Below are 27,570 nucleotides of genomic sequence, written 5' to 3' on the forward strand. Positions count from 1 at the left end.
CTCACACTATCGACATGCTCTGATGAGAACAACTCTTGTTACAGGCGTGTCTCAGTGAGAACTAGGAGGTGAGGTCGTTTTAACCTCTTCCCCAGGCAACCCCCTCACGCCCCTCCCCGCACCGACACACACACCGAAAGCACCACCGATAAGTCTGATGCTCACAGACCACCTTTGGTTACATCTGGGCAGGAGCCTCCAGGTATGCTCTGCTCACTGATGGATGACAAGGTGACCGTCCCCAGCCAGCCGCTGCCCTCCTTAGGACCCAGCAGTTCGAGGGGACCCACCAGCCACAGCCTCCTCATCAGGACCAAAGCTGAGAGCAACCTTCCTGCCCGCGGCCCTGACCCTGCAGACATTTCCCCCTTGAATCTCCCTTCCTGCCTTATTTTGCTGCTGTTTAAACAGATATCTCATTGCTATTTACAACGCAAGGCCCACCGTCCAGAGGGCTCACACCCTGGGTCCTAGCAGGGCTTCCTCACCTCTGTCCAGGCCAGAGTGACAACTGCCTCTCGCCCGCTTTACGCCGGGGGCCACTGCCACCAAGTTCCCAGCTCAGACTGTGGGATCCTCTCGGCCCCGCTCCCCTTGGTGGTCACTCGGGTTACACTGTGAGCACCCCTCCCACCGCCCCCACAATCACAGCTTCGTGTCCTGTGACTGCCGCCCACCACGGTGGAGACGGCTGGGGGACACAGGGGTCGGCACAAAGCTGGGTTCATCACCCAGTGTGAATGTCCTCTCCACTCCTACAGCCCCAGTGGCACCATCCTAACGAGGAAGGTCTATCCTCCAGCTGGTCAATATTAACCTGAGTTTACTCCCCACCCTGTCAGAAGAGAGGGAAGGAAGAGAGTTTTAAAGGGCACAGCTGTGGCCAGGCCACCTGGTGAGTATGGAGCCCTCACTCCCACAGCTCAGGGCAATGCCCCAAGGAGGGTGGGGTGTGGGGTGGGGTGGCTATGAGAGGCTGGTCAGAGGCCTGTGACATCCCACACCCAGTTAGCCGGAGGCAGGAACTCAGAAGCCAAATCCCCGGACTTGTGACCAGCAGGTCTGGGAGGAGGTCGCCCAGGTGACTATCCACAGGTAAGATGAGGAACCATTCACCCACTGCTCCCCCCACCCCACCCCAGAGGAAGGCAGGTTGGGGCAGGGGCTCTGACTGGAGGCACACCACCCCTCTGCCTGTCAGGCTGGGCTGTTATCAGTGCAAACTCATGACACACCAGTGGCTGCCCAGGTGCGCCCACATTCCCCCCGCTTTGTCACCAGTCGGATGTTAAACAGGATTGAAGGGCAGCTATTGGGTGGATGCAGGACAACAGAAAGCCTATCCCCGCCCAGCAGCCCAGGGCTCATCAGTCACCGGGTTAACAGACGCGGCTCGGGCACACCTGTCACCCAGAGCAGCGGCAAGCGTGTGGTCAGGTGTGTCCCGGGACGTGGACTTGAAGGAATGGCCTGGAAACGCTGGCAGAGATGCCTGGGGGACACCCCGGCCTCTGGTTCCTGGGCTTCAGCGCCCCGCTGGTCTGGTGCTGGCTGTCTAATCAAGGGCTGGTGCAGGCAGCTCTCTGCACCCCCTCCTGTCCCTTGGATGTCCCTATGAACCAGGGACTGGCAGTAGGTGAACTGTGTCACGCGGTTCCTTCCTTACACATAAGGAGCATAGTGTCCAGCTCTCCTCAAGGTCCCAAATCCATCCAACCAGAACCCTGTCTTGGGCAGTGGCGGTCCCCTCGGTGCCACCATTTAAGTCACCCTCCTGGATTTCTAAGGCCCAGGCCTTTCTGGCCCCTGACCACCAGCTTCCGGAATCGTTGCCAGCATGTTGGCCGCTGCCTGCTGGAGGGGAAGTTGTGGCTGGAGCAGAGCACAGGCCTGGGCCTCTGACTGGCCTCAGCTTTGGGAGGAGAGGAAGGAGGCCCAGAGGCTGGGGGAGGGGAGTGGGGAGACGGGGAGGGCCTGCTCCCGGCACCCGCACTGCCCTTTCCAACTGCAGGGTGCCTTTCCCAGCCCCTCCACTGGCACGCCGCTTCGACAGTTTGCTGAGAGGAGAAGGGTCCTGGCCTCCATCCCCTGACCTGCCATCTGGCTGGCCTGCAGCCTCTGCACACAGGCCCCCTTCCCTGGACCCTGAGGTGGAGAACGCACACAGCCGGCTAAGTCACCCCTGGGAACCTCTGTGGGATCACCAGACGGTCAGCAGGGTGGGGGCGGGCAGACACAGGGGGTGTCCTGGGGCCAGGGGGCACTTCGTAGCCTTCAGTAGAGTCATGGGGTCCACACGGGGCACTGGACTCCCCCACGGCTGGTCTGCACCTCCACATGCAGAAGGGGGAGCTGGAAGGTTCCTGGGAGCCCAGTGTCTGGGCCCAGGGCTCTGCAGGGGAGCGTGCCAGGCCACCCTCCAGGGTGGGTGTCAAGGTGGGGTGCACGCGGGTCCAGGAGAAGGGCGATGTCATGACACCGGGCGGATGCTTCTGGGGGCCACGGAACACAGATGGGAGCCTGTGGGGGGAAGCAGCGCTAATAACCGAGGGCTGCCAGGAGCTGCGAGGGAGGGGCCGTGCACAGGGAAACTCGAGCCCAAGTGAGGAGCAGGCGTGGGTGACAGGTGACGAGGATGAAAGGCTTCTGGGGTGGACAGGGATGGACGGGGGGGGGGGGGGAGGCGGCACAAGGAAGGGGACGCACGCAGGCACGTCACGGTCAGACCGGTTAACGTGTCGTGCATCCTTCACCACAAGAAGTACCAATTACAATGGCAGTGGAACCTGGAGGGGGTGGGTGGACACTGTACTTTCTGCTATTTTTTTGGTAAACCGAAAACTGCTCTAAAAAAATAAAATCTATTAAAGAAAAAAGAGTGTTGAGACCAGGAAGCTTGCACCCAAAGAGGCCAGGCCAAGGGAGGAATTGTGAGGATGGATGGGAGGAAGCAAGCAGGGGGCGGCAGGCTGGGCGAGGGCGACAGGGCTACAAGAGGGCTTGGGCTCCCCGCCGAGGGCCGGCTGCCAGGGGCTACGCCGGGGCCTGGCAAAGACTGCAACCCGATGGGAGCTCTCCCTAGTGTGCTGGAATCCACACGATGCACGACCATGAGTGGTTCTTGCTCACCATGTGCAGAGCAGTTGACGACTTTAAGAGCCTGGAGTTGGCGAGAGCAAAGACAACCACCCTTTGGGTAGACCGGAAAGCTGTCCTCCAGGTACAGAACTTGGGGGCACCCTGGCCCCTTCTCACGGGTCTGGGGTCTTTCTGTGGGCAAGGCCACTCATTCTACTTATAACACAAATAGAGTTGGGGGCAGGGCACATCTTGCACAATCTTTAAATGTCACCGACAGAGATCCTAAGACACACAAGACCTGCTAACACTCAAAAAGGAGCTGAGGGAAGCCTGTAGCCAGGAAGCGCTGTCTCACTTTTTCCATCTCCAGTAAGGACTTAATTGAAATCAAAATAACAGCCTGAGATGCTCAAAGCACTTTGTACCAATATAACAAATCCTCTCCCAAAGCCTGAGAGACGAAGGTGGAGAGAGAAGCAGCTCACAGTAGATCCCTGACAACGATAAAAAAAAACAACCACCTCATTCTCCTCGAATGCATTCACTTAATATTTTTATTTTAAAATGGTTATGTCTGTGTTGACTTTAGATTATAAGCTCTGGAACCCAAGATATCTCTGAAAGTTTCCTTTACGATGTGCCTACCAGAAGGCCATCTTCAATCAAGTTCCAAGCGCCTTGTTTTTGTTGATGGAAAGGGTAACAACGCCCACCTGGCAGCTGGCATGAGGAACACAGATGGAGCGAGGCCAGGCTCTAGCGTGTGCATCAGCTGTGTGCACAAAAACAAACAAATGAACAAACACACAGGTATGGTTTAAAAAGGTGTCATGTAAAGCTGCCGCTGCTGGTTTGTAACCGTCTGACAACAGTGGGGTTGCAAGTTGAATTTTGTGCTGCTCTGAGGCGACTGTGACAACTCAGTATGGCCAGGTTTTTGCAAAATAGGCTATTGTGTCATTTGAAAGGAAGGAGCAACTTGGCCTCCTCTCAGAAAAAACACACAGGCTCATAAAACAAAAAAGTCTGCAGAAACTCCCCAATTAGGGAGTCATTCTTTCCCATTAACCTGCCACTCTAGGAATTAGAACAGCTTTGAGAGCATGGATTCTTGGCCTTTGCGGGTAAGTTAAGCTGGTTGTGGAGGTAGCTGGAGTCTGCTTCCAAGACAGGGGTTTTGAGGTAGTTGGAGTATGGGGAACTGCCTGGAGAGGAAAGATGTCAGGAACCGCAGAAGCCCCGAGGGGCAAAGGGAGGGCAGGGAGGCTGGGAAGGGGCAGCAGATTCCTCGCTTCACAGCCCTGCTCAGAACAGGCCCTGCTGTTGGGTGGAAGCCAGTGGACAGCGGTGGGCCTGCTGTTAGCCACACATGTCCCCTCCACCCTCTCGCCGCCCCATGGCCACTGCCACTTGGCCCAGAGTCGTCTTTTGTAACTCAGCATGGCAGCGGTGGCTGCGGGCTCTCCTCTAGCTAATACCTACAGGGCTAAAGTTCAGACATCTATCACCCAAAATCTGTTCCCCAAGGTTTGGTGATTTGTACCCGAGGAAAGAGAGTCCTAGATAGAGAGAGACAAAGTCACTAAAACGCCAGAAATGAACAAAACACGGAGTATGAAAAGGCACCCTAAAGAAAAGACTGTCTCACTGCCTTCAGAAAGCACTGCCGTTCCATGTACAATGGTTTCCTATGGCCGCTGTAACAAATGGCCAAGAACTTTGCGACTTGAAACAACACAAACGTATCATCTCCCAATTCTGGAGGTCAAAAGTCGGACCAGGTCTCCTAGCTAAAGTCAAGATGGCGTCAGGCTGGTTCCTTCTGGGGGCTCCAAGGGAAAAACTGCTTTCCTGCCCTTTCCGGTTTCTAGAATCACCCGAATTCCTCCTCCTTCAAAGCTGGCAATGGCGCTTGAGTCTTTGTCTCATCGTGTCACTCTGATGCCGACTCTCTGCCCCCCTCCCAGAACCCTGTGAGGACACGGGCCCCTGGAGAATCCAGGACACCCTCCATCACTAGGCGGCTGATTAACAACCTGAGTTCCATCTGCAGCTTTAATCCCCCTTTGCCATGTAACTGAACAGTCACAGGTTCCCAGGGTTAGGACGTGGACAACTTTGGGGACCCTTTTTCTACTGACCACACCAAGGACACTGTAAAGAGCTGACTTTGAACTCGGGGAGGCTTTCTGTCCAGTCACCCGCTGACCAACAACTGCACGGAGCTACTGCCCTCTCCGCGATGCGATAGGGACCCAGGCCCAGAACCAGGAGAGCAGGAGGGGGCCCCTGACCCGTGGGAGCAGCTGGACGGGACAGGAAAGCTGTACACTCACAGCCCTGGGCCTGTCCTTGGGCAGCTTCCACGGCCCAAAGCCTTGGTTTCCTGTCCTGGAATAAAGGGATCGTCAATTCCCAAACAGGAAAACAAGTAGGAACAGAGGTGCAAATGTCTCTTCCGGAACCTTCCTAAGAAGACCAAAGAAACGGCAGCCTGGAGTCACTGGAGAGAGAAAACAGCACCCGACTTCTCCCGTTCACTGTTTTGAGCCTTGAGCCTGCCTTGGGGCCACCCTGGGTCAGCTGCTGGGACACAGTGGTCAGTAGGACACACATGGTCCTGGCACCCCCATGGAGCCAGCAGTTCCCACACACCTGAGGGACGCAGCCCATACTGACCGTGACAGCTGCTTGCTGCAGCGAGGGCAGGCATGGAGGGAGTGGGGGAGCCACTGGACACTTAGGGGGATATGACATGGGACAAAGCCCACAGGTGGTTATCCCCCTGGCCTTGTCACTGCTCAGGAGCAAAGTGCCCTGAGCCCCAGGCCTGTGGCCGGCAAAACCCAGTTCATCTTCTTTGCTCTCAAAGCCCAACCAACAAAGAGCAGGGATAAGACGATGCCATATTAAACACGAGCCAGATACACACAAACAGGATCTTTTTCCTCCCACAAAACACCTGCTGCGAACACACGTTGGTAAGGCCCCAGCTCCCCTTCCCTTCCCAGAACCAGGCAAACCAGGCACAGGCACCAGAGCCTTTTGGGAACTCCCAGCTTTCACGTTCAAAGGGTGGTGTAAACCCTGCGGGTAGCCCCGACCAGGAATCCCATTCCCTGGGGCGCATGGTTGGGGAGGCTGAGTCTCCTTCACACCTGTGAGCTCAGATGACCCCCCTCATGTATATTTAACTTCAAGTTATGGGATTATTGCAGCAGACAAATATATTTGCTGCATACATATATCACATTCAGGATTCACACGGGAAAGACGGGGCTGCTGTGGGCAGGGCCTCCATGTAGAAGTGAGGAAAAGACAACTTGCATTTAAAGTGAAGGAACAAAGTTTAGGGCATAAACTCTAATGCTACAGACTTGGACCAACTTCCCTAAAGAAAGGACCTTTGAGAGGGTGTAACTGGACAAGACAGTTAAAGAAATGAGGGCAAGGGGAGATCTGGTGGCCTGACTTAGCTGTCACTTCGACTAAAATACTATTTTCCCCCAAAGAGCCAAGGAAGTAGGTTCTGTGAGATGAAACCAACTTTAAAGATGAGCCAGGACCAGGGACAAAAGAAGGACTAATCTCAAAAGGCAAGGAAACATGCAAATCCAGCCAGGAAACTAACAACCGACCCCAAAGTGGGCTAGGCGCAGCTGACTTCTATATTGCACCTGTAAACTTGAATACAGAGAGAGGTTTTCACTGGAGTGGCAAAGGAGTAGCCACGCTAGCAAACAAAAATCTCATGGGGAGGGGGGACTGCACTGACAACACCCCTGAAAAGCAGCACAACTGACCTTGCCTAAGGAAAGCATTTTAGTTACAGAAATGGAAAAGCCAAAGTGTGTCAAATGACATCTGTATGACCTTTGTCTTGGTTCCAGGACACCTGGATTCCAGATCACCTGACTGTAATGACCAGTTTATCAGACCATTGAATTCAGGGTCACGCATATGGAAAATCAGCACATACACCAAAGTGTGAAAGCTAACATGGACTGGGCTCCGGGCGCACCCATGGTATTCGGGTGATTTCCCTAGTGGCCAACAGAAAGCATGGAACAGACATGCTGCATCTCTGCGTCTGCAGTTAGGTAGGTCCAAGCCGATCGCTCACATCAACTTGAAACACCTGGACAGACTTGCCCCCAGAGACGGGCAGCCGCTCAAGTGGGATAACACGTTTGGGTTCTTGCTGGTCTTTTTCTTGTCCTGTCCACACGACCGAACACCAAACATCTGTGGGCAGATACTAAACTCAGTCTTCCAGTGTCCAGGCTTCTCTCCTCCTTTGAGGATGGTGACAAAAGTTCAGAAGATAGAAGACATGCTTCCGATCAGATATTAGATGAGACAGCTCATCAAAGTAGATTTATCAGAGGACGCACAGGTGGCCAACAGCATAAAAAACACCACCACTGAAGTGAATGGGGAAAGATTTCCTACGCAATTTCCCAGAATTTTGAGGGGGTGGGGAAGAGTGCAGACTTGTGCTTTCTTTTCTTTGCACGGGGCTCATCAATGTCCATCAGCAGAATACATATACAGTAAGTCCTCACAAAACATCCTAGGTAGGACCTGTGACTTTAAGCGACGATCTAGCAGAAACTCATTTTACTAAAGGCTAATTGATGGAAACAAGAGTTACCTCGTCATCTCATCAATGTTACAACGAAACCACACTGAATGAAACATTATTACTCGAGGACCTGTAACTTGATGGAAGACCTGCTGTACAATAGAAGAATGTACAATGTACACCAATAAAATCACTTCGCTGCTACAATTGCTTCACCCTCAAGCCCTTCTTCCCGAGTGTGAAACTAAGTAGCAGGCCTTATAAGAGAGGATTCAGGCCTTTGAAAAAACTGAGGCCCCTCAGCTAGGTGAGGGGAGACAAGATAAAATCTTTATTCAAGATTTGTGTTGCCAGGCAACCTGGTTGCCCTGTCCCTGGGATAGCTGGCAGGGACCCAGCCCTCCCCTCCGCCCCTCCTAAAGTTATAAAGATAAGGCATGTAAATAGACCTAACTGGCGAATTACACTCCTGCTCAGGATCAGCTTTCCGCCTGATGGACTCCACACACAAAGTATAAAAAACCAGAACAAAACAATGTTTTTACCCACCTAGTTACATGTGAAATATCCAAATGATGGTCCTTAATAATAACAAGAATAAATAGTAACAAGCCCTTAGCAGGTACGAGATCCCTTAGATAATCATTGCAATAGGCCTTTGAAGTAAGTGGTATTTTCTCCATTTTACTAAGGCAGAGAAGCTGAAACAATTGGAGGAAGGTTCTGCAAACCCCAAGGCTGTCTTCTCAAGTGCCTTTATACTGAGGCCCGGGAAGCCCTTTACAGACTAAAGTGAACCGATATTAGCCACTAGTGGTGACATGGGGTTAGTCTCCACTCCACTGCAGTAAGTCCTCACAAAACCCTTGAATCACTTGGCAGAGTGAACGACGTGTCTTGTCTGCACAAAGGGGGGCAGGGAGAGTGTGGAGGTGAGTACTGGGGGCCAGTTACAAGAGGGGAGGTAGTAGGGCACAGCTTTTTTTTTGGAGCTGGAGCATCCTGGGCCCCAAGCTCCTAGTTCTGTCACTCCTAGCTACATGAACTTGGGGAAGTTACTTCTGTAAGCCTCAGTGTCCCCATCTGTGAAATGGGGATAATCTCAGTCCTGATTTTATGGGTTTATTTTGTGGGTTAAGTGAATTTATGCATGATAATCAGAAGCTATTTATAGAACAACCATCACTGCTGGAGGATTTAAAAATTCCACTGGTAAGAACTTTGTTTAGCTGTATTCTGAGACTGGCTGGGCTCACCATAAATATCCACAAGCCAATAAGTGCTGCAGAAAACACAGTAACTGTGTGCTCAACATAAACAATGTGCCTGTTAATGAACTTCATAGTTACTGCATTTCTCACCTTAATAATCCCTTTGCAAAAGCTTCTTCACTGGTTCTTAAAAGTGTTTACTACTCACTAATCAATTACACGTTAAGGTTTCTAATGAAGAATTTCTAAAACGAACACACAGATTTTTAAAAGTTCTCCACTCAATCTATGACGGACTTGGAATGGAATTCTGGAATCTGGGGCCTTGGGTGCAGCCCTTCCATCCATCACATGGCCTTTTCTGAGAGCCATTCCCCTTTTCTTTCCACATAAAAAAATCTCTGCCTTTGGGTGGTAGAGACTATTCACCGGACCAGTCACAGGGGCTGGCCAACCAGCCCAGCTTCTCTGGTCAACTGGAGGAGGCAGTAAAACAAACTTCTCCCCAGGAAAGAGAGTGGATCCTGTCCTTTTCTGTTTCTGAAGGAGACTGTGGCCAACATATGACACCAACTTCCCAGCGTGGGAATAACAGGATTTCAAGAGTCAAGGGCTTCTGGCAGGGTTCCGTAGGTTATATTTAGCAATCTTCAATTGCCTAGTTTTCTGTCTCCTATTCTTTTTCTTTCAAAGTAAAGAACAAGGGGGCAGAGCCTGGGCCTAAAGGAAGTGAGTTTCCTGACACGCGGCTCTCCACCAGACCACCGGCCCGAAGGCCCGGGAATGCTAAGAGCGCGCAAGCCGTGGGATGCACAGCGCACTTTGGGGGTCAGTGTCAGCACACAGCAACCCCCCACAACTTCTCATTCGCGTGCTCCGACTATCCAGCCAAACAAAGACCACAAGTTCTCCGGTAGACGGCTCCAGACGGGGGGGATCGAGTATGCCGGAATTAGGCCCACTCCCGGTCCGGGGCACCCCATTGTCGCAGAGGGGTTCCCCAGCATGCCCCACGCTTGATCCCGGTGCCTGCGCGCCGCTCGGCCCCTACTCAGGCCCCGCACCTCTCCGAGCTGCAGCGACACCCTGGCCCCTCCCGGGCCCTGCGGCTGCAGGCCTACACACCCTGTACACCCAGCCCGTCTCCCCGCCGACCGAGCACTGTCCGGTCCCCCTCGGGCCCCTCGACCCCGCCCCCGCGGCCCCCGGCAGAGCCCCAATACCCACCCGGGTCCCACAGCGGGGGCCGGATTCCCGCCGGCCCCGGGAGCCGCCGCCGCCGTCACTACTGCCGCTGCCAGTGAGGCGCGGCGGGGCGGGGACGCGAGGCGAGGCCCGGCCTCCTACCCGCCCCCCTGCCCAACCGGGTCCAACCCCGCCCAACCCGGCCCCCGGCCCGCCCCCGGCACGCCCCGGCCCCGCGTTCCGCACTGGCCCAGTCGCCCAAAGGCGACTTCTGGCCTCTGGGGCCCGGCCCCCGGCCGCCCCAGTTCCGGGCCTCGCCGCCCGCTGGGGTTCCCGGCCCACGACTCTTCCCACAACGTGAGCCCCGCGCCCCCCAGAGTGAAGGCGGGCCCCTGGGCCGTTCCACGTGCGCGCTCGCCCTCACCATCCCGCCCTCTGCATTTGTTTTTCCTATTTTGAGGTAGGAAGGGAACGACACCCGGCAGAAGGCCACTGGGCATCCCTCCTCCGCCGAGGTTTCTTCTCAGGAACCCCGTGGAGGGGGTGCCGGGTCCCCCAGGTCTGGAGATGGATGGGCGAGCACCAGGCTGGGGTCCCCGGCCTCCGAAAGTGCAGCCGACTCTGAGGCCCCTGGTGACCTCACCTCCGCCTGCGTCCCCCGGGGCAGTTAGCAGTCCCGGGTGCCCGGGGGCCCCGTAAGGTCCCCTGGGTCATCGCAGTTGTCCGGCCGGACGTATGTTGACAAGGTTGTCGCTTTCCAGAAACTGAGCCAGTGGGGTAGAGCTCAGACTGAGAGATAAAGTATTCTCATTTATGCTTTAATATATTTACATATTAGTCTGTGTTTCTAACGCACATAAATGGCACAATGGCCGCCTGCCCAGGCTGTCCGCTCCCCCCCACCCCGCGCGTGGTCTTCGCCCGCCGGATGTTGACTGCGTCGCTTAGCAACGGGAGATGGCGGATCCGGCTGACGAGGCCGGCGGGTAAGCGGGGTCGAGGGACCACTGGTCTCAGTGCAGTCCCCACGCCTCCCCCTTTCCACAGCCGCCGAGGCGCCCCTTCCCCTCCTGCCCCTTTCCTTCCGCTCCTGCCCCTTCCATCCCCACGCTCTGGGCCCTTCCCGCCCCCCCGGCCACCCCACCACCCTGCGCGCCTCTTCTCCCTTCTCGCCGCCCGTCCCTTTGTCCTCTCCCACACCCTCCCTCTTTCCGCTCGCTCCAGGCGCTCCACTCGCTAAAACCCCGGACCCAGCCGCCCCGCAGTAACCATGGCAACCACTATGCTTGGCAGCCTCTGCTGCGGAGCCGCAGCACAAATGTCTCTGCTGGGCCAGGGTCCTCCGTGCTGTGGTGCTGCCCCGGCGTTGGCGGGGAAGGGGAGACCAGGCCAGCCCCACCTCCCTCTTGGAAAAGGGGATCCTTCCCCCTCACCAGGCTTGGGGGTCCCTGAGGTCACAGACGGTCGTCTGCTAAAATCCTGCCACCAGGCCCCTGCTCTCTTATGCTTCGTTTAAAAGCACAGAAATGATTTTAAAGAATTTGCCCTTTACCTTAGACATGTCTGTATTGTTTTTCTTTCTTTTTTTAGAAAGTAGGTCTTCGTGTACTGACATGGAAAGAAGTCCAGGTTACATTAAGTGAAAAGACTGAATGCCAAATAGTGTGTAGAGTGCGATCTCTACTTTAGGTGTGTGTGTGTGTGTGTGTGTGTGTGTGTGTGTGTGTAAATGCATAGAAAAACCTTTGCGAGAATATACCCTTAAATCTCGTACTATTACCATGGGTAATCTTGAGAAGGAGAGGAAAAGTCACAGGGGTTTTTTTATTGTCTGTCACACATTTCTGTTTTAGTTTGACGTTTTGTAAGAAATAATAATAATGAGCTTGTCATTTTAATTAGAGAAAAACCAAAATAATTTTAAGAATGTAAATCAGGACATTCTTATACTATCCAACCAAGAGTTTACAGAGTATTTGTCCTTTCTGTGCAATTTCCTCTTACTTTCTATTTCTTTTCCCCAGTTTTGTCATAGACACAAGTATATTTAAGGTGACTTTTCTGGCATCTATTTGTGCTGTTCCTTTAATGTTTCGATAATTGTATTTTTCATTCATTCATTCCTGGAGCAACTCTTTTGTGGTACTCCCTAATGTGTGACTGGCGTGTTTAGTTCTGGGGTTAGTGACAAATATGACAAAGTCACGGCCAATAGCCTAGAGGAGAGGCAGTATTAACAAGTAAATAAGCAGATGTATACTCATAGACATCCAGGAGGTAATAAATGCCAGGGGAAAAGATGCTATTGTGTGAAACTATCAACACTGTTTCTCTGCAACCAGGTCTCACCTGGAAGGAGACTGGACTTCTGAAGGAGAGGAGGGCCAGAATAAGGAAAGCGACCAGGTAAAGTTCCCTGTGGGATGAAGTGTTCTGGCCTTGTGTTTACTAGGAATTAAAGCAAGTTAGGACTTTCTTAAGAAAAGTGTCCCTTGCACGAGAGCAGTCCCAGTTCAGTTGCCAAGAACCGCAGTGTTCTTCCACCCAAAGTGTTGGTGGCCAATTGGGACTGTCACACACATCCTTCTCTCAGATTGCCCCACGTTGTTCAGGATTCATTTCCTGAAATGAAGGATGCGAAATAATTACAAAAAACAGAGAGAGTGCAGTTAAGCTGAAGCACGAAACATAATCTCTGAGCAATGCTTCAAAGGGTGTGGATGCAGTTTTCCCGTCAGTGTAGTTACGCTGTGGAGAATAAAATCTCATAATCTTTTATATAGTGTTTCCTGATTTTTTTTCTGCCATTGGGCAACAGGTGTCAACAACAGAGAAGAGCAGTGACCAGCAAAATGGAGAAGCTGTGGATGCTCCAGAGCATTCTGAAGGGGAGGTCGCAACCGGTGGGGAAGTTGGAAACGAGGGGGAAGTTGGGAATGATGAAGAAATTGGAAATGACCAGGAAGCCGGAAATGATGGGGAAGTTGGAAATGAGGAAGCAGGACACGAGGAGGAAGCCGGAAGTGATGGGGAAGTTGGAAATGGTGAGGAAGTTGGAAATGAGGAAGCAGGACACGAGGAGGAAGCCGGAAGTGATGTGGAAGTTGGAAATGATGAGGAAGTTGGAAATGAGGAAGCAGGAAATGAGGAGGAAGCCAGAAATGATGGGGAAGCTGGGAACGAGGAGGAAGTGGAAACGGAAGAGCAATTGGACTTTGAAGGGCAGTTGGAATCTGATATGGAAATCGTGTCCTCTGAAGGGAAAGTCAGTTCTACAGATGTGCCTTACTCAAACATCAGTCCTAGGGAGGTGCCTGGAGGGGAAGATGGCCCCCCATACCCGTATGAAGGAGCCAGTCTTGAGGACACAGAGTCCCTCCGTCCATCAGAACCCAGAGGTGTAGAGGCCATCCCCACAGAGCCATCCCGGCAGCTATTAGGCTCCTCCAAGCAAATGGGCCAGGACGCTTCCAGACGCAGGGTAAGCAAATCGGGGGGTAGCCCGAGGTCTGCTAATGCAAGTGTTTTACTACCCAGGTGGTTTGTCACCCTATGCGAGGAACTCAGAATATACTGTAAATACCAGTTGCAATTCCTGTTAGAAATAACTTAGCAAATTGAGGTCCTAGAATGCCAAGAGTTTCTGGAGCCTCCTTCAGTGTCTGCAAGCCCACGGCTGGGAATACTCTATGTATGGGCATCCAGGTTTCTGGTCTCCAGAGCAGCGCCATCCATGAGGATGGACATGCTCTTTATCTGCACTGTCCAATATGACTGCTGTTCTTCACGCAGCTACAGAGCACTGGAAATGTGGCCAGGGGGACAGAGGCACTGCTGTGATGACCCCCCACCAGGACAGCCTCTGGAACTCGCCCTCCTCACCCTGTTCTGACCCCTCCCCCACATGAGGCTAGCCTCACCTGTTGGCTTGAGGTGTGAATTGTTCTGGAAGGGAAGGAGGGGCAGTGTGGGGTGGGAAGAGAACATACTGCATTTCTCTGTCATCGACTTGGGGAGGGATGCTGATGCGTGTATTGTCTCAGCGAACCCTGACAATAACCCTGTGAGGTGAGGACTAGTATCCCCACTGTACAGATAAGGAAGCAGGTGGAGGGACTTCCGTGCCAGGGTCACGCGCTGTCATGGCAGACGGTCGCTCCTGCAAGGAAGTCACGTTTCGAACCACAAAGCGATGACATCTCCCTGCCCCATGAAACCGAAAAGAGTTCATCACTTTGGGAAACAAATATCGAAAATATGAGCCCTCGCTAAGCTTGATGATTACAAATGACACATACATGACTGAGACCACTTTTAAAAAGTTAACAACAAAATGAACAGCGTCTTCACCTTCTAAGATAACCAGGAGATTTGAAGGGTTGGTCACCTGTGCAGCTGTGACCTACAGAAATTGGGTTTACAATTTCCATCCTTGGGTCTGGTTTCTAGAAAATTCACTGGGAAACAGCTTCAGCTTCCAAATTTGGTCAACCAGAAGGGCAGAGACAAACCCTAAGACAGCACCCTATTTCCTTCCCCCTGGCTGGTGCCCAGTCTTCAGAAGAAGTAGGAATTGTCGAGTGGGAGCCGCTGTGTCCAGCAGTCTGTATGGATGCCTCACCTGCTTTCTGGACACCCCAGAGGTGGGCATTTGACTCTGGGTACCCACTGATGTTATTAAGCTCTGGCTGCCTTGGATAGCATTTCTAGAGTAGATGTCATCTGAGGAAGTGCAGTTAGAAAGAGCATTAGCTGGGGGTTGAGATAGCCCGACTTTGAACCTGCCCTTGGCTAGCTGTTCGAACTTCATGCAAGGTCTTTGGCTTCTGGGAGGCCACTTCCCCTACAGCGAAGAGAAGTGACTAATGTCTCCCTCCCAGGGTTGTTGTGCAGGGCCACTTGTTATCACTAATATTCACCAGTTCATCACCAGCAATAATTATTGTCACCAATAATAAGTGCAAGAGTCTCTTTTTAAAACTGAAATGGATCCAAGTGTTTTTATGGAGGGAAAAGATGTTCTGATCCAAGTGTCCCTGACATGGAATGGTTTGAAAGAAGAGAAGAAACAGCCCTCGTGGGAGACCACTGCCCGGGGCTGAGCCTTTCCCGTCTGCTTTTGTAAAGAGGATGCTCCAAGCCATAACCATCCTCTCAGAGATCAGCATTTGCAGGAAAGAAAGCCACGCCCAACACACGCCTGCACCCCGTTCCTCAGCGTTTACACTTCGCTGTAGATCCAGACAGGCAGAGGCCATTCCTGGATTCCTTGTCCGGGTGGGGGGTAGACAATCTCCATCTTGACCATTTGCGAAAGCCAAATGATATCCAAACGATTGTCTATTCCTTTAACAATCATGTTGCATTTTGAGCGCCGTAATGAATCAAATCTAACTTCTCTGGTCTGATGATGCCCTCACTGATTCAGGCTTGGTCCCTCTCTAGGAAACATCCCCTGAAGCGCTCCAGCAGGAGACCTCTCCTCTGAGAGCACACCACCGCCTCGGACTGAGTCAAGGGGACAGCAGGACGTCCTTTGTTGAGCTGCTCCCGAGCATGGAGGAGCCCTTCGCACAGGAACAAGGTACCATGGCGCCCAGCCACGGGATAAGCCACTTCACAGCCCCTTCCTGCCAAGGATGCCCCACCTGTCACCTCATTTCCTGCTTGGCTAAGAGCTGAAGGGTAAAAATATTAACAGTTATGGATAACATTTATGGAGCATTGACTCTGTCTTATCTCACTTAATCCCTACACCAACCCGCGCGGCAGAAACTGTTCTCCACTGTACAAAGACCCTAAGAGTCATCACGTAACGTATCCGAGTAAGTGGCAGACCCAGGCCCTGACTGAGATCCGATGACACCCCAGCCCACAGCCCTGACCGCCATTTCTCACGGGGTCCTGGCCTCGGAGAGGAGCTCAGTGACAGCACCCCTGAAGGTGTGCCTATTTGCTGAGTTTCAAAGGCTTTCCCACCATGGCCTCATCTTTTTACTCTGCCTCTGTGTCCCGGTGTCGTGTGCATGGGAAAGCAGATCAGGGTACTTCTTATTGCACAAGACACAAGTGCCTGATGCCATCAGCATTCTTAGCGGCATGAAGACAGCACACGAATAAACGTGTTCAACACAGAGCAGGACCTCTCCAGCTTAGACAGACAGAAAAGCTGCAACTAGACTCTCACTGATATTTCATTTCCTTCCAATCTTACCAGCTGTTTCCCATTTAAACAAAGAAATCAATCTAGCCTATCAGGAAGAAGCCACCTTTCTAGTCGCTATTTACGTATTAAAAAAAGTATCTACAAAATATATTTCCTTTTTGTCTGCCTTTAAAATGTGACCTTTTCATGGAACATGTGGAATCGATGACTAGGAGAGTCAGACAGAAGACACTGTAACTAGCACTTCTGAACCCCAACACATTTGGGAGCTGTCTTTTCCTCTTTCCCATCATGTGGTATGAGGTTGGAAGTCGGCTTTGCCTGACGACTCTGTTAACTCCTCAATGATGTTTGCTGCCCCCCCAGAGGAGTCCGCCGCCCATCCCAGGGAAGGCTCCCTGTCCTCATTCCTGGACAGGATCCAACAGCTCAGCACACCCGAGGAAGGGGTCACAGAGAGAGCGGAGTCTGAGGGGAGTGACGAGGAGGAAGAAGACGGGTCCCAGCTGGTGGTCTTAGACCCAGGCCATGTAAGGAAATATTCCCCCACCCGGCTTTTGCCCCACACAGATGAAGAATGACTCAGAGACATTCTTTCACCTGCCATTTAGGCCCTTCTCTGCCCTCCGCCTCCACGGCCCATTCCCCACCCCCAAATGCCAGTGCTCACATCCCGCTGGTCACTGACAGTTATTCTGCTTGGGTTTGGCCTGCCGCTCTGTAAAGCAAAGTCTCTTTTGAGGCTCATGTGCCCAAAGTCAGTGTTTCCCAGCCAGGCCGTTCTCTGTGGTGGGGGCGTCGTAGGCGCTATAGGATGGCCAGCAGCAGCCTTGGCCTCCACCACTAGGTGCCAGAGCACCTCTCCCTCCCATAGTGTGACAGCCAGATGTCACCAGACGTTGCTGGGTGTTGGGTGGGGGCAAAACTACCCCTGCTAAGAGCCTCTGCCTCAGTCAACCAACCAGCTCATGAGTTCCTTTGTCCCAGCCCTCTGGCACGCGGGCAAGGCAAGCCTTAATGGACTGAACCCACTTGGAAAGCCCTGTGCTCCCCGTCCTTTGGGAAGATTGGGGTGGCGCTGGGAAAGGGGCCGGGTGATCGTTCGGTGGTGACACCCACTCTGGCTCCTGGAGTAAAACTGGGACCAGCGCCCCAGCTTGCCCTGTCATTTTGCCAAAGTATGCTGTCAGGTCTTCAATGCCTAGGACCAGATCTCTAGTGCCTGTAGTTTGTGGCTTCCAGAGTAAGAATCCCGGGCGGAAGAGGGGAGCACCCAGCGTGGAAGTCATTTCTGTCTGTCCCACCCCCAACGCCCAGGGCTGTGGTGACTTAGGCTAAGTGCGGGATGGGACAGCAGACTAACCGCTGTGCTTTGCGTTGTTTCAGCCCCTGATGCTAAGGTTCCAGGCCGCCCTGAAGAACTATCTCAACAGACAGATAGACAAGCTGAAACTGGAGCTTCGGGAGCTGGTGCGTACGGGACCTTCCAGCCTTCCGGCCGGCGTGTACCCTCATGCCCCTGACCCAGCTTCTCTGTCTGCTGCAGGAGGTGTCCACCAAGCAAATCCGAGTCCAGCGGCAGGAGCTGGGGGTGGATCTCTATGGGGTCCAACAGCAGCTGGTGCGCCTGCAGATGCAGCTCGAGAAGAACCAGGACTGCCACTCGATCACCGCGTGCGCGCGGCGGCAGAAGGAGCAGGAGCTGCAGGGCGCGCGCTGGCTCTACACCAGGACCAGCGAGGCCGCCGACGAGGAGCGCAAAAAACGTAAGCGTCTCAGTGTCCCGCCGGTCCCCGCGTGCGACGGCACGAGCGCAGCGCAATGGGAAAAGCAAGGTGTGTGCGTCCCGTAGCGGTTCCCAGTCTTTACAGTGAGGGAAGGCGTGAATGTCCAAAAAGGCCCCTCCTTAGGGAAGCTACGAACACCGAAGGGCCCACAGTCGGGGTACACGGAGTCAAAAACGGAAGAGGCTGGTGGGTGGCAGAGGTTCCGGGGTGGACCTGTCCCAAGGGGCTCGCAGAACGGGAATGAGCAGGGTGTAAACATGTGGCAACATTTAGGTGACGCCAGGCCGAGGTGAAAGGGCTCGAACAAGCCGGGGACCCATAGCTGGGAGTCGGTGGCTGATTTAGGAGGAACCCACGGCATTTGGACCAGATGAGACAGTAAGGCTGTGACTCGTACATGCACTGTCACTACTAACGTGGGGGGTAGGGGACATAGGTCACAGTGGACAGTGGCTTCCTTAAGCCTCTGTGGATTATTTTAGTCTTGGTGCTTTTTTTATGTTTCCAACTCTATCAACTCTGTATTACTATTAGAATGGGGGAAATAACCTAAAAGAATACAGAGAAAAACTGAATGCCACATATGTCACAGCTGTGGCCGGAAAAAATAGTTCAGACCCTGAGAACTGCAGGAGAGGTTTCTGGATTGAAAGAACCGGGGCAAATGCTCACTTATCAAGCACCCCTTCCTGGTTGCCACCAAATCACCAGAAAGTACCAAAAAGAGAACACAACATTCATGCTGATTGTAACATGCTGCGTCCTCCAGATGAACTAGAATTTAGATTAACTGAAAGAGAGCACAGGACCTCCCCCGCCCCAGCCCCCACCCCTCCACACACAAGCAATGCGTGGCCACCGTGCCCCTCAGCCGAGGCTCAGAGTGAGGATGGGCTTCTGGAAAGTTCTTCGTGGAGGTTGGCAGAGGGCAGGAACAGAAGCTGTTGGACCAAGCAAGAATTCCACCCAGCAGCACCCTTTCTCACTTCCCAGCACTAACGCATTCGGGTGAGGGTCCCCGCCCCGCCCATTTATTGGGGGCTACCACTACACTGTCCCTTTGGTGCATGCAACATGGGGCTTTGCCACTAGAGAATGTCCATAGTTGCCCGCCTCACCTGCGAGGGAGGTGAAGCCCACCAGTCATTGAACCTTCACATCAACCTGTGGGTCATCAGCGGCAGTCCCCAGACACGAGAGAGGATAGGGCTGGTCAGACGCAGCAGACCCCTCCACAAACAGACCGCACTTGGAAAACAGAACAGCAGTGTGCCAGTTGGTATTCTGCATGGGATCTTAGAGGACAGCTCACCAGTCAAATGAGGGCAAAGTGCTGGGGAAAAGGATACTTGGGATTTAAAAATAATCATCGGTGAAAAAGGCACTACATATTCAAATCACAATCGCTGAAAACTGAACTTGTAAATTAAAAGAACAGTTTGAGGAATTCTCCCCAGAATTCAGAGCAATCACCCCAAGTGATGAACCTTTTCAGAAAGAGCTAAAAGACATGGTTGGCAGGTCTCGGAAGATCAATATCCGTAAGATAGAAATTCCAGGGGATTAGAGGTATTAACCAATGACATCAGAGGAAAACATTTGCATGAGTTCAACAAAGGCAGCTTCAGATGTAAAGATCATGGCGGGGCCACACAGGTGGGAGAAAAAAACAAACATGTCTAGACATAGCTGGTGACATTTTTAAATTCCAAAGGTAAAGGGGGGGAAATGCCATGGGCTTATAGGCAGGAGAAAACCAGACACTTCCTATGTTATTCCACCCTCCAGGGGTGGAAAATTTGGGAAATGTTTCCCAGGCTTCTTTCACCGAGCTTAATGTAATCTTTACTGCAAAAGCTGGCAACGTACAAAAACAAAAAACTATAAAGCTGTCCAACTTACGAGGTACAAACATCCTAAATAAAATATTAGCAAATATTAAATATTTGTTCAGCAACAAAAGATTAAGCTTGGCAACATAGTACAAGAAAAATACCCCTTAGTCACGAAGGGCTTCTTCCTTCTGGGATAATTTGAAATTAGGAAACCTACTAATTCAATGCATTATATCCATCATTTGAAGGAGAGAGAAAAAATATTTTCTGGATGGATGCCACATGGTGTTTGCTAGATCTCATTGCCCATCCTAAACTGGGATAGAAGGAAAGTTCTGTATAAGTATTTACCAGGAACTAACAAGGAGGCTTAACTCAGTGGAAAGCATTGGAGAAATTACAGTTAAAACCAGGAGAGGTGAGGGTACCCGCCAGCACCACCGTTGGTGTCGTTTTGGAGGCTCCAGCAATGCAAGAAAAACAGGGAATTTTTGCAATGTGAGAAATGTAATGATGAAATTCTCATTTTCTACCAATAACACGGTTGTTCACCTAGAAGATTCAAGATTACTGATGAAAAAGAGTGAATGGAAACAGTAAGAAATCAGTAAAGTAGCCGAATACCGGGTTTGCATGAGTTCAAAAAAGACACATCTTCAGATGTAGTGACTCATGGGGGACCACACAGGTGGAGAAAAAAACCGTTTTCTTCCATATTGGTGATATTCAGTTAGGAATGACAATTTTGTAAAAACCTCATCCAGAATAGCTATGACAAGCACAAAAGACTCAGGAACAAACCTAACAGGAAGCGCGTGAGCCTATCTGAAGAAAAACTATACAATTTTACTAAAGAACATAAAACAGCAAATGAATCAACCACGTTACTGGACAGTAGAATCACATAAAAATGTCATTTCTCTCTGACTTAATAAGTTCAGTGCAGCTCCAGTTAAAATCCACAATGGGATGTTTTGGGTGAACTTAAATTTATTTAACATAGTTACTTACTTATTTTCAAGAAGTAATCATTCAAAATGGAAGCACTCTGGAGTGAAAAGCCTCCTGACCTCTCCTCCCCCAGAGGCACCCGTATTATTGATTCTTGTGTATTTTTTTAAAGATACTTTTGCACATATAAGCAAAGTCACAAGGGTACGCGTATACTGTCCCTCTATTTTTGTACACAAGTAGCTGCTTATTATACCTGCTGCTCTGTTCCTCGCCTTTTTTTCACTTGTCAATGTGTACTGGAGGTTATTCCATAACCACACATAAAACGCTCTTCATTCTTGACACATTGACTTTAAAGTTCACTTGGGAGACTAAATGCACCAGAATTTGGGGAAAGCCAAGAAAATTTGGGGAAAGGCTACTGAAGGAAAATTGTCATATCAGGCGTCAAAACACAGTACCGTGTTTCCCCGAAAATAAGACCTAACTGGAAAATAAGCCCTAGCAGATTTTTCAGGATGACATCCCCTGAACATAAGCCCTAATTCGTCTTTTGGAGCAAAACTTAATATACGACCTGGTCTTATTTTGGGGGAAACACGGTATCAGTCTATAGCAATAAAATCAGAATGCTACCAGAAGAAAAACAAATAGACACATCGATGGTGCAGAGTTGAGTCCTGGGAAAGTTACCCAGGAATTTAGCTGTTGTAAATGACATAAACAGAAACCAGTCGCATTTTTAAATCACTAAATATTTTTTGATCATTTGGCCCCCTGAAAATAAACTTAGACCCTGATTTCACACCATAAAAAAAATAAGTTCCAGGTAAAGACTTAAGAAAATCATAGAGGCATTAGAAAAATATGTAAGAGCATACTTTCTATAATCTCGAGGTGAGGAAGGTCTTTGTAAGCATGATGAGAAAAGTACGGAGGTCAGACAGGAGGAGTTTGACAGGTTTTTTTTAAAAGATTTTATTGGGGAAGGGGAACAGGACTTTATTGGGGAACAGTGTGTACTTCCAGGACTTTTTTCCAAGTCAAGTTGTTCTTTCAGTCTTAGTTGTGGAGGGCGCAGCTCAGCTCCAGGTCCAGTTGCCGTTGCTAGTTGCAGGGGGCACAGCCCACCATCCCTTGCGAGAGTCAAACCGGCAACCTTGTGGTTGAGAGGACGCGCTCCAACCAACTGAGCCATCCAGGAGCTCAGCGGCAGCTCAGCTCAAGGTGCTGTGTTCAATTTTAGTTGCAGGGGGCACTGCCCACCATGCCTTGCGGGAGTCAAGGAATTGAACTGGCAACCTTGTGGTTGAGAGCCCGCGCTCCAACCAACTGAGCCATTCGGGGTGCAGCTCAGCTCAAGGTGCCATGTTCAATCTTAGTTGCAGGGGGCAGAGCCCACCATCCCTTGTGGGACTCAAGGAATTGAACTGGCAACCTTGTGGTTGAGAGCCCACTGGCCCATGTGGGAATCGAACCGGCAGCCTTCGGAGTTGGGAGCACGGAGCTCTAACCGCCTGAGCCACCGGGCCGGCCCCGACAGGTTTGATTATATACAAACAAACCTTATCTGTCAGGAAGCATGCAAAGTTAAAAGACAAACACAAATTGCGAAAAAAAAACCAAACATTTGAAACACCAGTGACAACATCTATATCTTCTGTTGCGGTTTTCAATGGCTGCATAACAAATTGCCTCAAATGCAGGAGCTTAAAACAACCCTCATACATATATTGCCCACTGCTTGAGGCACCAGAGAGTCAAACGCATGTGTTGGTTGAGTGAGTTCTCACGGGGAGACCTCAGGGAAATCCGCCTGCAGACTCGTGTCTTTGGCAGAATTCATTTTCTTGTGGCTGTAGGATTGAGGACCCATTTCCTTGCTGGCTGTCAGCAGGAGCCACTTTCAGCTTCTGGGGGCCATCTACATCTCCTGCCAAATGCCCCCCCCATCTTCAAGTCAGCAGTGGAGAATTTGCCCCTCATCTCGTGGCATCTCATTTGCCCGGTGAATCTTTCTCACTTCCTCTTTTGCCTCCAGCCGGAGGAAAAACGCTCTGCTTTTAAAGGGCTCACCTGCTTATGTCGGGCCCACCTGCTTAGATGGGGGGGGGGGCCCTGATGAGTTCCTGCTGCTATACATGGAATCTAATCACAGGAGGAACACCAGGGGGCAAAGGTCATGGGAGCCATTAAAAAAGTCTGCCCACCTTGCCTTTATCACATAAAGAGCTCTTAGGTCAAAACAAAATTAAAAAAAAAAAAAAAACTCTTAGGAGCCAATTAGTAAAAGACCAGTGTCCCAGGAGAAAAAAGGCCGTTGATATGGGAAGGCAATTCGGAGAAGGAAGAGGGCAACTGGTTTTAACACTGCTGGCCCACCCGGTGGACACCTTTGTCCTTCGGGCCTGCGCCCCCCACCTGGCCGTTTCTGTGCGGAGGGGCTTCCGTGGGGCTCAGCCCGCCCTGAGGCTAGTTTCCTCCTAGGGGATTTAGGACCCCACCTCAGACGGCAACCTCCGCGTGGTAAGACATTAACAGAAGGAACGCAGGCCTGGTAAGCTGAGACTCCCCGAGTCCCCGGCGCCGCCAGGACCTCCAGCGCAGAGCCGAGCGGCTTACCCTGCGGGGTGGGCGCAGCTTACATATGTTTTTGTCCCTCAGATTAGATTGTAAGGTCTTTGAGGGCAAAGCCTGGGTCTCCGTCGGTTCACAGCAGCTTCCCGGTGTCGCCTGCGATGGTGAGGGCAGCAGTGGTGCTGCCTGCTCGGGGGTGCGGTGCTGGAACGGCCCCCCACTTCCTCCCCAGTGGCCGCCCTGCAAGCAGAGATGGAGAAGCTGGCCCTGCATCTCTTCTACATGCAGAACATAGAGGAGGACGTGCGGGGCGACATCCGTGTGATGAAGCAGGTCGTGAAGAAGTCAGAAGCGGAGCGGTCGCGGGCGGAGGTGGAGAAGAAGAAGCAGGTACCCGGCCAAGTCCACGCGTGCGTGACTTTTCGCCGCGCCTCGGATTCTGGGGAAGGCGCGTAGCTTGGCCTCCTGCATAAACACCGCCGCGGGGAGAGGCCCTGGCCAGCCCCCCCCCCCCCCCCCGTGGCCGACGTGGGTCGGAGCTGCTCTTTGAGGTGCCCACACGTGTTCTCGTCCCCAGGACCTGCACGTGGACCAGCTCACCACCCGAGCGAACCAGCTGGAAGAGCAAATCGCTCTGTTTGAGGCTCAGTCGGGCGCCCAGGCGGAGGACACCCGGATTCTCAGGAAAGCCGTGAGCGAGGTAAGAGCGACAGCGCTGGCTCAGCTTCACAAGCGCCCGCTGAGCAGCGTCCGGCAGCACCTGTGTGCCTGTGGCATGAACCACTGAGCCCCCAGTCGGCCGGCAAGCTCCCTGCACAGCTGGGCGTCTTTGCAAGCACCTCAGAGCACCTGGCTGACCCGTGTGTGACGAGGTCCGTACGGCTGGCTGATGGCCGGTGTATTTGTTCCTCCCGCAGCCGGGGATAGACAGAAAGGCCCCCCAGGAGTTCGGACATTCTGTTCAGCTTCCTGGGCAGACCCTCGGTAAGTTCCTTAGCCTCAGTGGGCCTCTTCGGGCGGAAGTCACTCTAACGACACTCAGTGGGGCTCCCGCACTGCTCGCAGCCCTGCTCCGTGTGAGGAGTGGGGGGAGTCGCAGGGCAGCACCAAGTTCGTGGTCAACGCTAGAGACCACACTTGCTGAGACTTTATATTTTAATCTGTGAATTACCGTCAGCATTCCCATGTGCAGGGAAGGAAACAACCCACTTCTATGGAAGGAAAAGAAAAAGGACTGCAACGAACGTACACACACCTGGGTCCAACCTGGAAATACACTTGATTAGAACATGTTCCGATCAGGACCTCAGAAAAAATAAGCAGCCACTGTTTAGTTAGCCAAGCGATTCTTCAGTTTAGCTGAAAAAGAAATTCAGAGGACCAGTCACAACCTGTGTTGGAAGGGAAGGTTCGTGAAGGGTGACCAATGGTCCCAGTTTGCCCCAAATTGAGGAGTTTCCTGAGATGTGGGACTTTCTGTGCTAAAACCAGAGAATCTTGGATGAACCAGGATGGTGGGTCACCCTAGTATTGCCCTGCCAGATATATCGCCCTACCAATATTTAATATAATGTTTACTGGTGGTCAGGGAGAGATGGTTGGCCATGGGAGCCCGTGAGAGAGCCCAGACGCAAGCAAACGTTTATATAAAAATGCAGTAGGTTATAAATTATGGAGAACAAGTGATTTATGCACCCACTGGTGTGGGGACATTTGGTTAATCATTGGGGGGGAAATTAAATCTTTTCCTCATACCAGACATAAAACAAATGCTAGAAGGGGTCAAGGATTTAAATGGGGAAAATATACCAGAAGAAAATATTTATAAAACCCTGGGTGGGAGAGGCCTCACTAAGCATAACACAGAAAGCAAACACTTTAGAGGAAAAGATAAGGAGGGTAGACATAAGTTCTGTGGGTCTGGGACGCTACCCGCAAAGCAAAACGACAGGACACTCTCAGAAGAGACAGGCTTCCAGCTCTGAGTAAGTTTGTGGAGGGAAGAGATTTTGAAAAATCAGTGAGAAACACCTGCGCACGTTTCTACTACACCATCCTGTACAGATTTCTTTCATTACTTCTTTCTGTGCATGGCTTCTCTGTTGGGCATGTCCCCACCAGGGCAGGGCCCCCCCATGTGGTGTTCGTTTTGCCCTGAGTAGGGCATGGCCTGTGGCAGGCACATCACAGACATTCATGAATGAACGAATGAGGGTCGCTGGTAGAAAAGGTCGGGGCAGGGAGCTCCCCCCCCCCCGAGGCTGGAAAAAACGAAAGCAGGGGGGATGGGCCTCCCACGTGACAGTGAAAAAGCACATCAGTCCTTATGGGTTCTTCATTCAAGGACGATGTGGCCATACGTATTGGGAAAGAAATTCCCCACCCGCTCCCAAAATATCACTACTTGGATTTCATGCCAAGGAAACTAGCAGAGATGCATGCAAGTAAAAATTCTGTATGTTAAAAACCCCCACAAATAAAATGAATAGATTGACTGGGCCACACTGTTGTGTGGATAGCAGAGAGGGCACTGGTTAGACATGTTATCACCTGTCCGTGCCATGGGAGACCATCCCACCAACAACGTACTGCTGACCCTGGAACAACACGGGTCTGAACTGCGCGGGGCCACTTATACGTGGGGTTTTTTCAGTAAATACGGTACATGTGTTTCCCTATGATGTTCTTAATAACATTTTCTTTAGCTTCCTTTGTGGTGAGAATACAGTATATAAAACATATAACATACAAAGTCTATGTTAATGGACTGGTTATGTTATAAGTAAGGCATCTGTGGGGACAGAGCCAGGAGTGCAGTTTCCAGGCTCTCGGGCTCACGTGGAAAGGTGCTGTCTCAGGTAGTAAATGGCCATCAACTGTGATTGGATGGCCATCAGCTGTGGCTAGTTGGCCGTCAGCTGTAACCAGTGAGCCATTGGCCACTAATATAACTGCTGTGGCTACGCTAACAGCAAATGGGGGGCTAGCAAGAAGATGGTGGCTGAGCTAGCAAGAGCGGATTGCAGTTAGCACGGTGGATTGCAGCTAGCAAGTGAGGTTGGTTGGCAGAGAGAAGTGGACGGCAGGTTGCGGATCGTGGGGCTCCTGCTTCCTGTGTCTCCAACCCAGCCACCAGCGAGAATATAGCAGTATGATTCCCCTACCTATGGCTCCGTGGGTGTTCCTTTTTGGCCTCACCATATCCTGCCTTCTTATGTGGGGAGTGGGACCAGAGACCCTGCAGGCCTCCCTGCATGACAGCGTCCTTCCAGGTGACAGAAGTTATCCGTAGTGAAGTTTGGGGGGAGTCACAAGTTATATGCAGATATTCTGACTGTACTGGGGCTCAGCCCCGTGTTGTTCAAGGGTCAGCTGTAAGTATTTGCTGACATGGAAAAACCTCATCACAATTTGCTAATTTTGAATATTATGTTACAAAAGAATATATAAGATTGCACACACACACACACACACACACACGAAGACAGCACCGGGGTATTAGAAATAGTAAACTCTAGTGGGATTATTGGTAATTCTATTTTCTTTTTGCTTAGTTGCATGTACTAATTTGCATAGATAAGCACTTATTTAAAACAAAATAGGGGGTTGAAAACATTTAAAGACTGAATTCAGCCAAGGCGTCTGCCTCTCCGCCTGCACCTTGGTCAGCTGCTTGCCCGGCAGCCATGGGGAGCCACAGGGGAAGGCGCCCACCTCTGGGTGACAGCCTGGAGAGGGGCCCAGCGGGGTTCGGTGCCTGCTGCCTGGTCCAGGCACCTTTGGGCAGTGCACACCTGCTCCATGGCACACAGCAGCATCCTCGGTCGATAGCTCACCCAAATATGGAAATGTCTCACTAACCATAGTTAATTAATTCGTACCATTTTGTGCTATAATAACGGATAGATTATTTTCTAAAATCCCTCACAAATGAAAGTGGTATCCCTAGGAGTGACGCCCCCTTTCACACCCAGCACTGCCCTTTTCTTGTCCCCGTGGGTGTCTGAGCCCACTCTGACTTCCTCCAGCATTGACCAGGCCTGTCTGGAGTGTCACAGAGCAGGTGCTGCTGGGACTACATGGAGATGCTCGTGACCTAAGGAGGGGCTCACTCGAGCCCGTGCTTGGTTCCCCCTCCCCCGCCTCCCAGAATTCACCACAACGCCAGTTGCAAAGGGTGCAATGATTC

At 51.7% G+C, this 27,570-nt stretch overlaps 2 protein-coding genes across 5 annotated transcripts in view; one reads left to right on the forward strand and one right to left on the reverse strand.

Moving 5' to 3' along the window:
- TBC1D16 (TBC1 domain family member 16) overlaps positions 1–10,224 on the reverse strand; it is a 69,562-nt gene extending 59,338 nt beyond the window's left edge. For 2 of the 3 annotated variants that reach the window (XM_019735622.3, XM_019735620.3), the window contains exon 1: positions 10,105–10,224. The gene's annotated coding sequence lies outside the window, so the exon portion shown is untranslated. The remainder of the gene's footprint in view (positions 1–10,104) is intronic. The other variant, XM_019735621.3, reaches the window with a different exon arrangement.
- A 107-nt stretch (positions 10,225–10,331) lies between these two features.
- CCDC40 (coiled-coil domain 40 molecular ruler complex subunit) overlaps positions 10,332–27,570 on the forward strand; it is a 37,228-nt gene continuing 19,989 nt past the window's right edge. Inside the window, exons 1-10 of one of the 2 annotated variants that reach the window (XM_019735625.3) lie at positions 10,332–10,522; positions 10,901–11,048; positions 12,405–12,468; positions 12,881–13,543; positions 15,508–15,646; positions 16,595–16,758; positions 17,615–17,698; positions 17,775–17,994; positions 23,614–23,771; positions 23,959–24,081. In XM_019735625.3, the coding sequence (XP_019591184.3) occupies positions 11,020–11,048; positions 12,405–12,468; positions 12,881–13,543; positions 15,508–15,646; positions 16,595–16,758; positions 17,615–17,698; positions 17,775–17,994; positions 23,614–23,771; positions 23,959–24,081 (1,644 nt within the window). In that variant the 5' untranslated portion in view covers positions 10,332–10,522; positions 10,901–11,019. Of the gene's footprint in view, positions 11,049–12,404; positions 12,469–12,880; positions 13,544–15,507; positions 15,647–16,594; positions 16,759–17,614; positions 17,699–17,774; positions 17,995–23,613; positions 23,772–23,958; positions 24,082–27,570 lie in introns of both variants that reach the window. The other variant, XM_074320711.2, reaches the window with a different exon arrangement.

The sequence above is a fragment of the Rhinolophus sinicus genome, chromosome 12 (genome assembly GCF_057876585.1).
Source record: "Rhinolophus sinicus isolate RSI-liver-muscle chromosome 12, RSI-T2T, whole genome shotgun sequence".
NCBI lineage: Eukaryota > Metazoa > Chordata > Mammalia > Chiroptera > Rhinolophidae > Rhinolophus > Rhinolophus sinicus.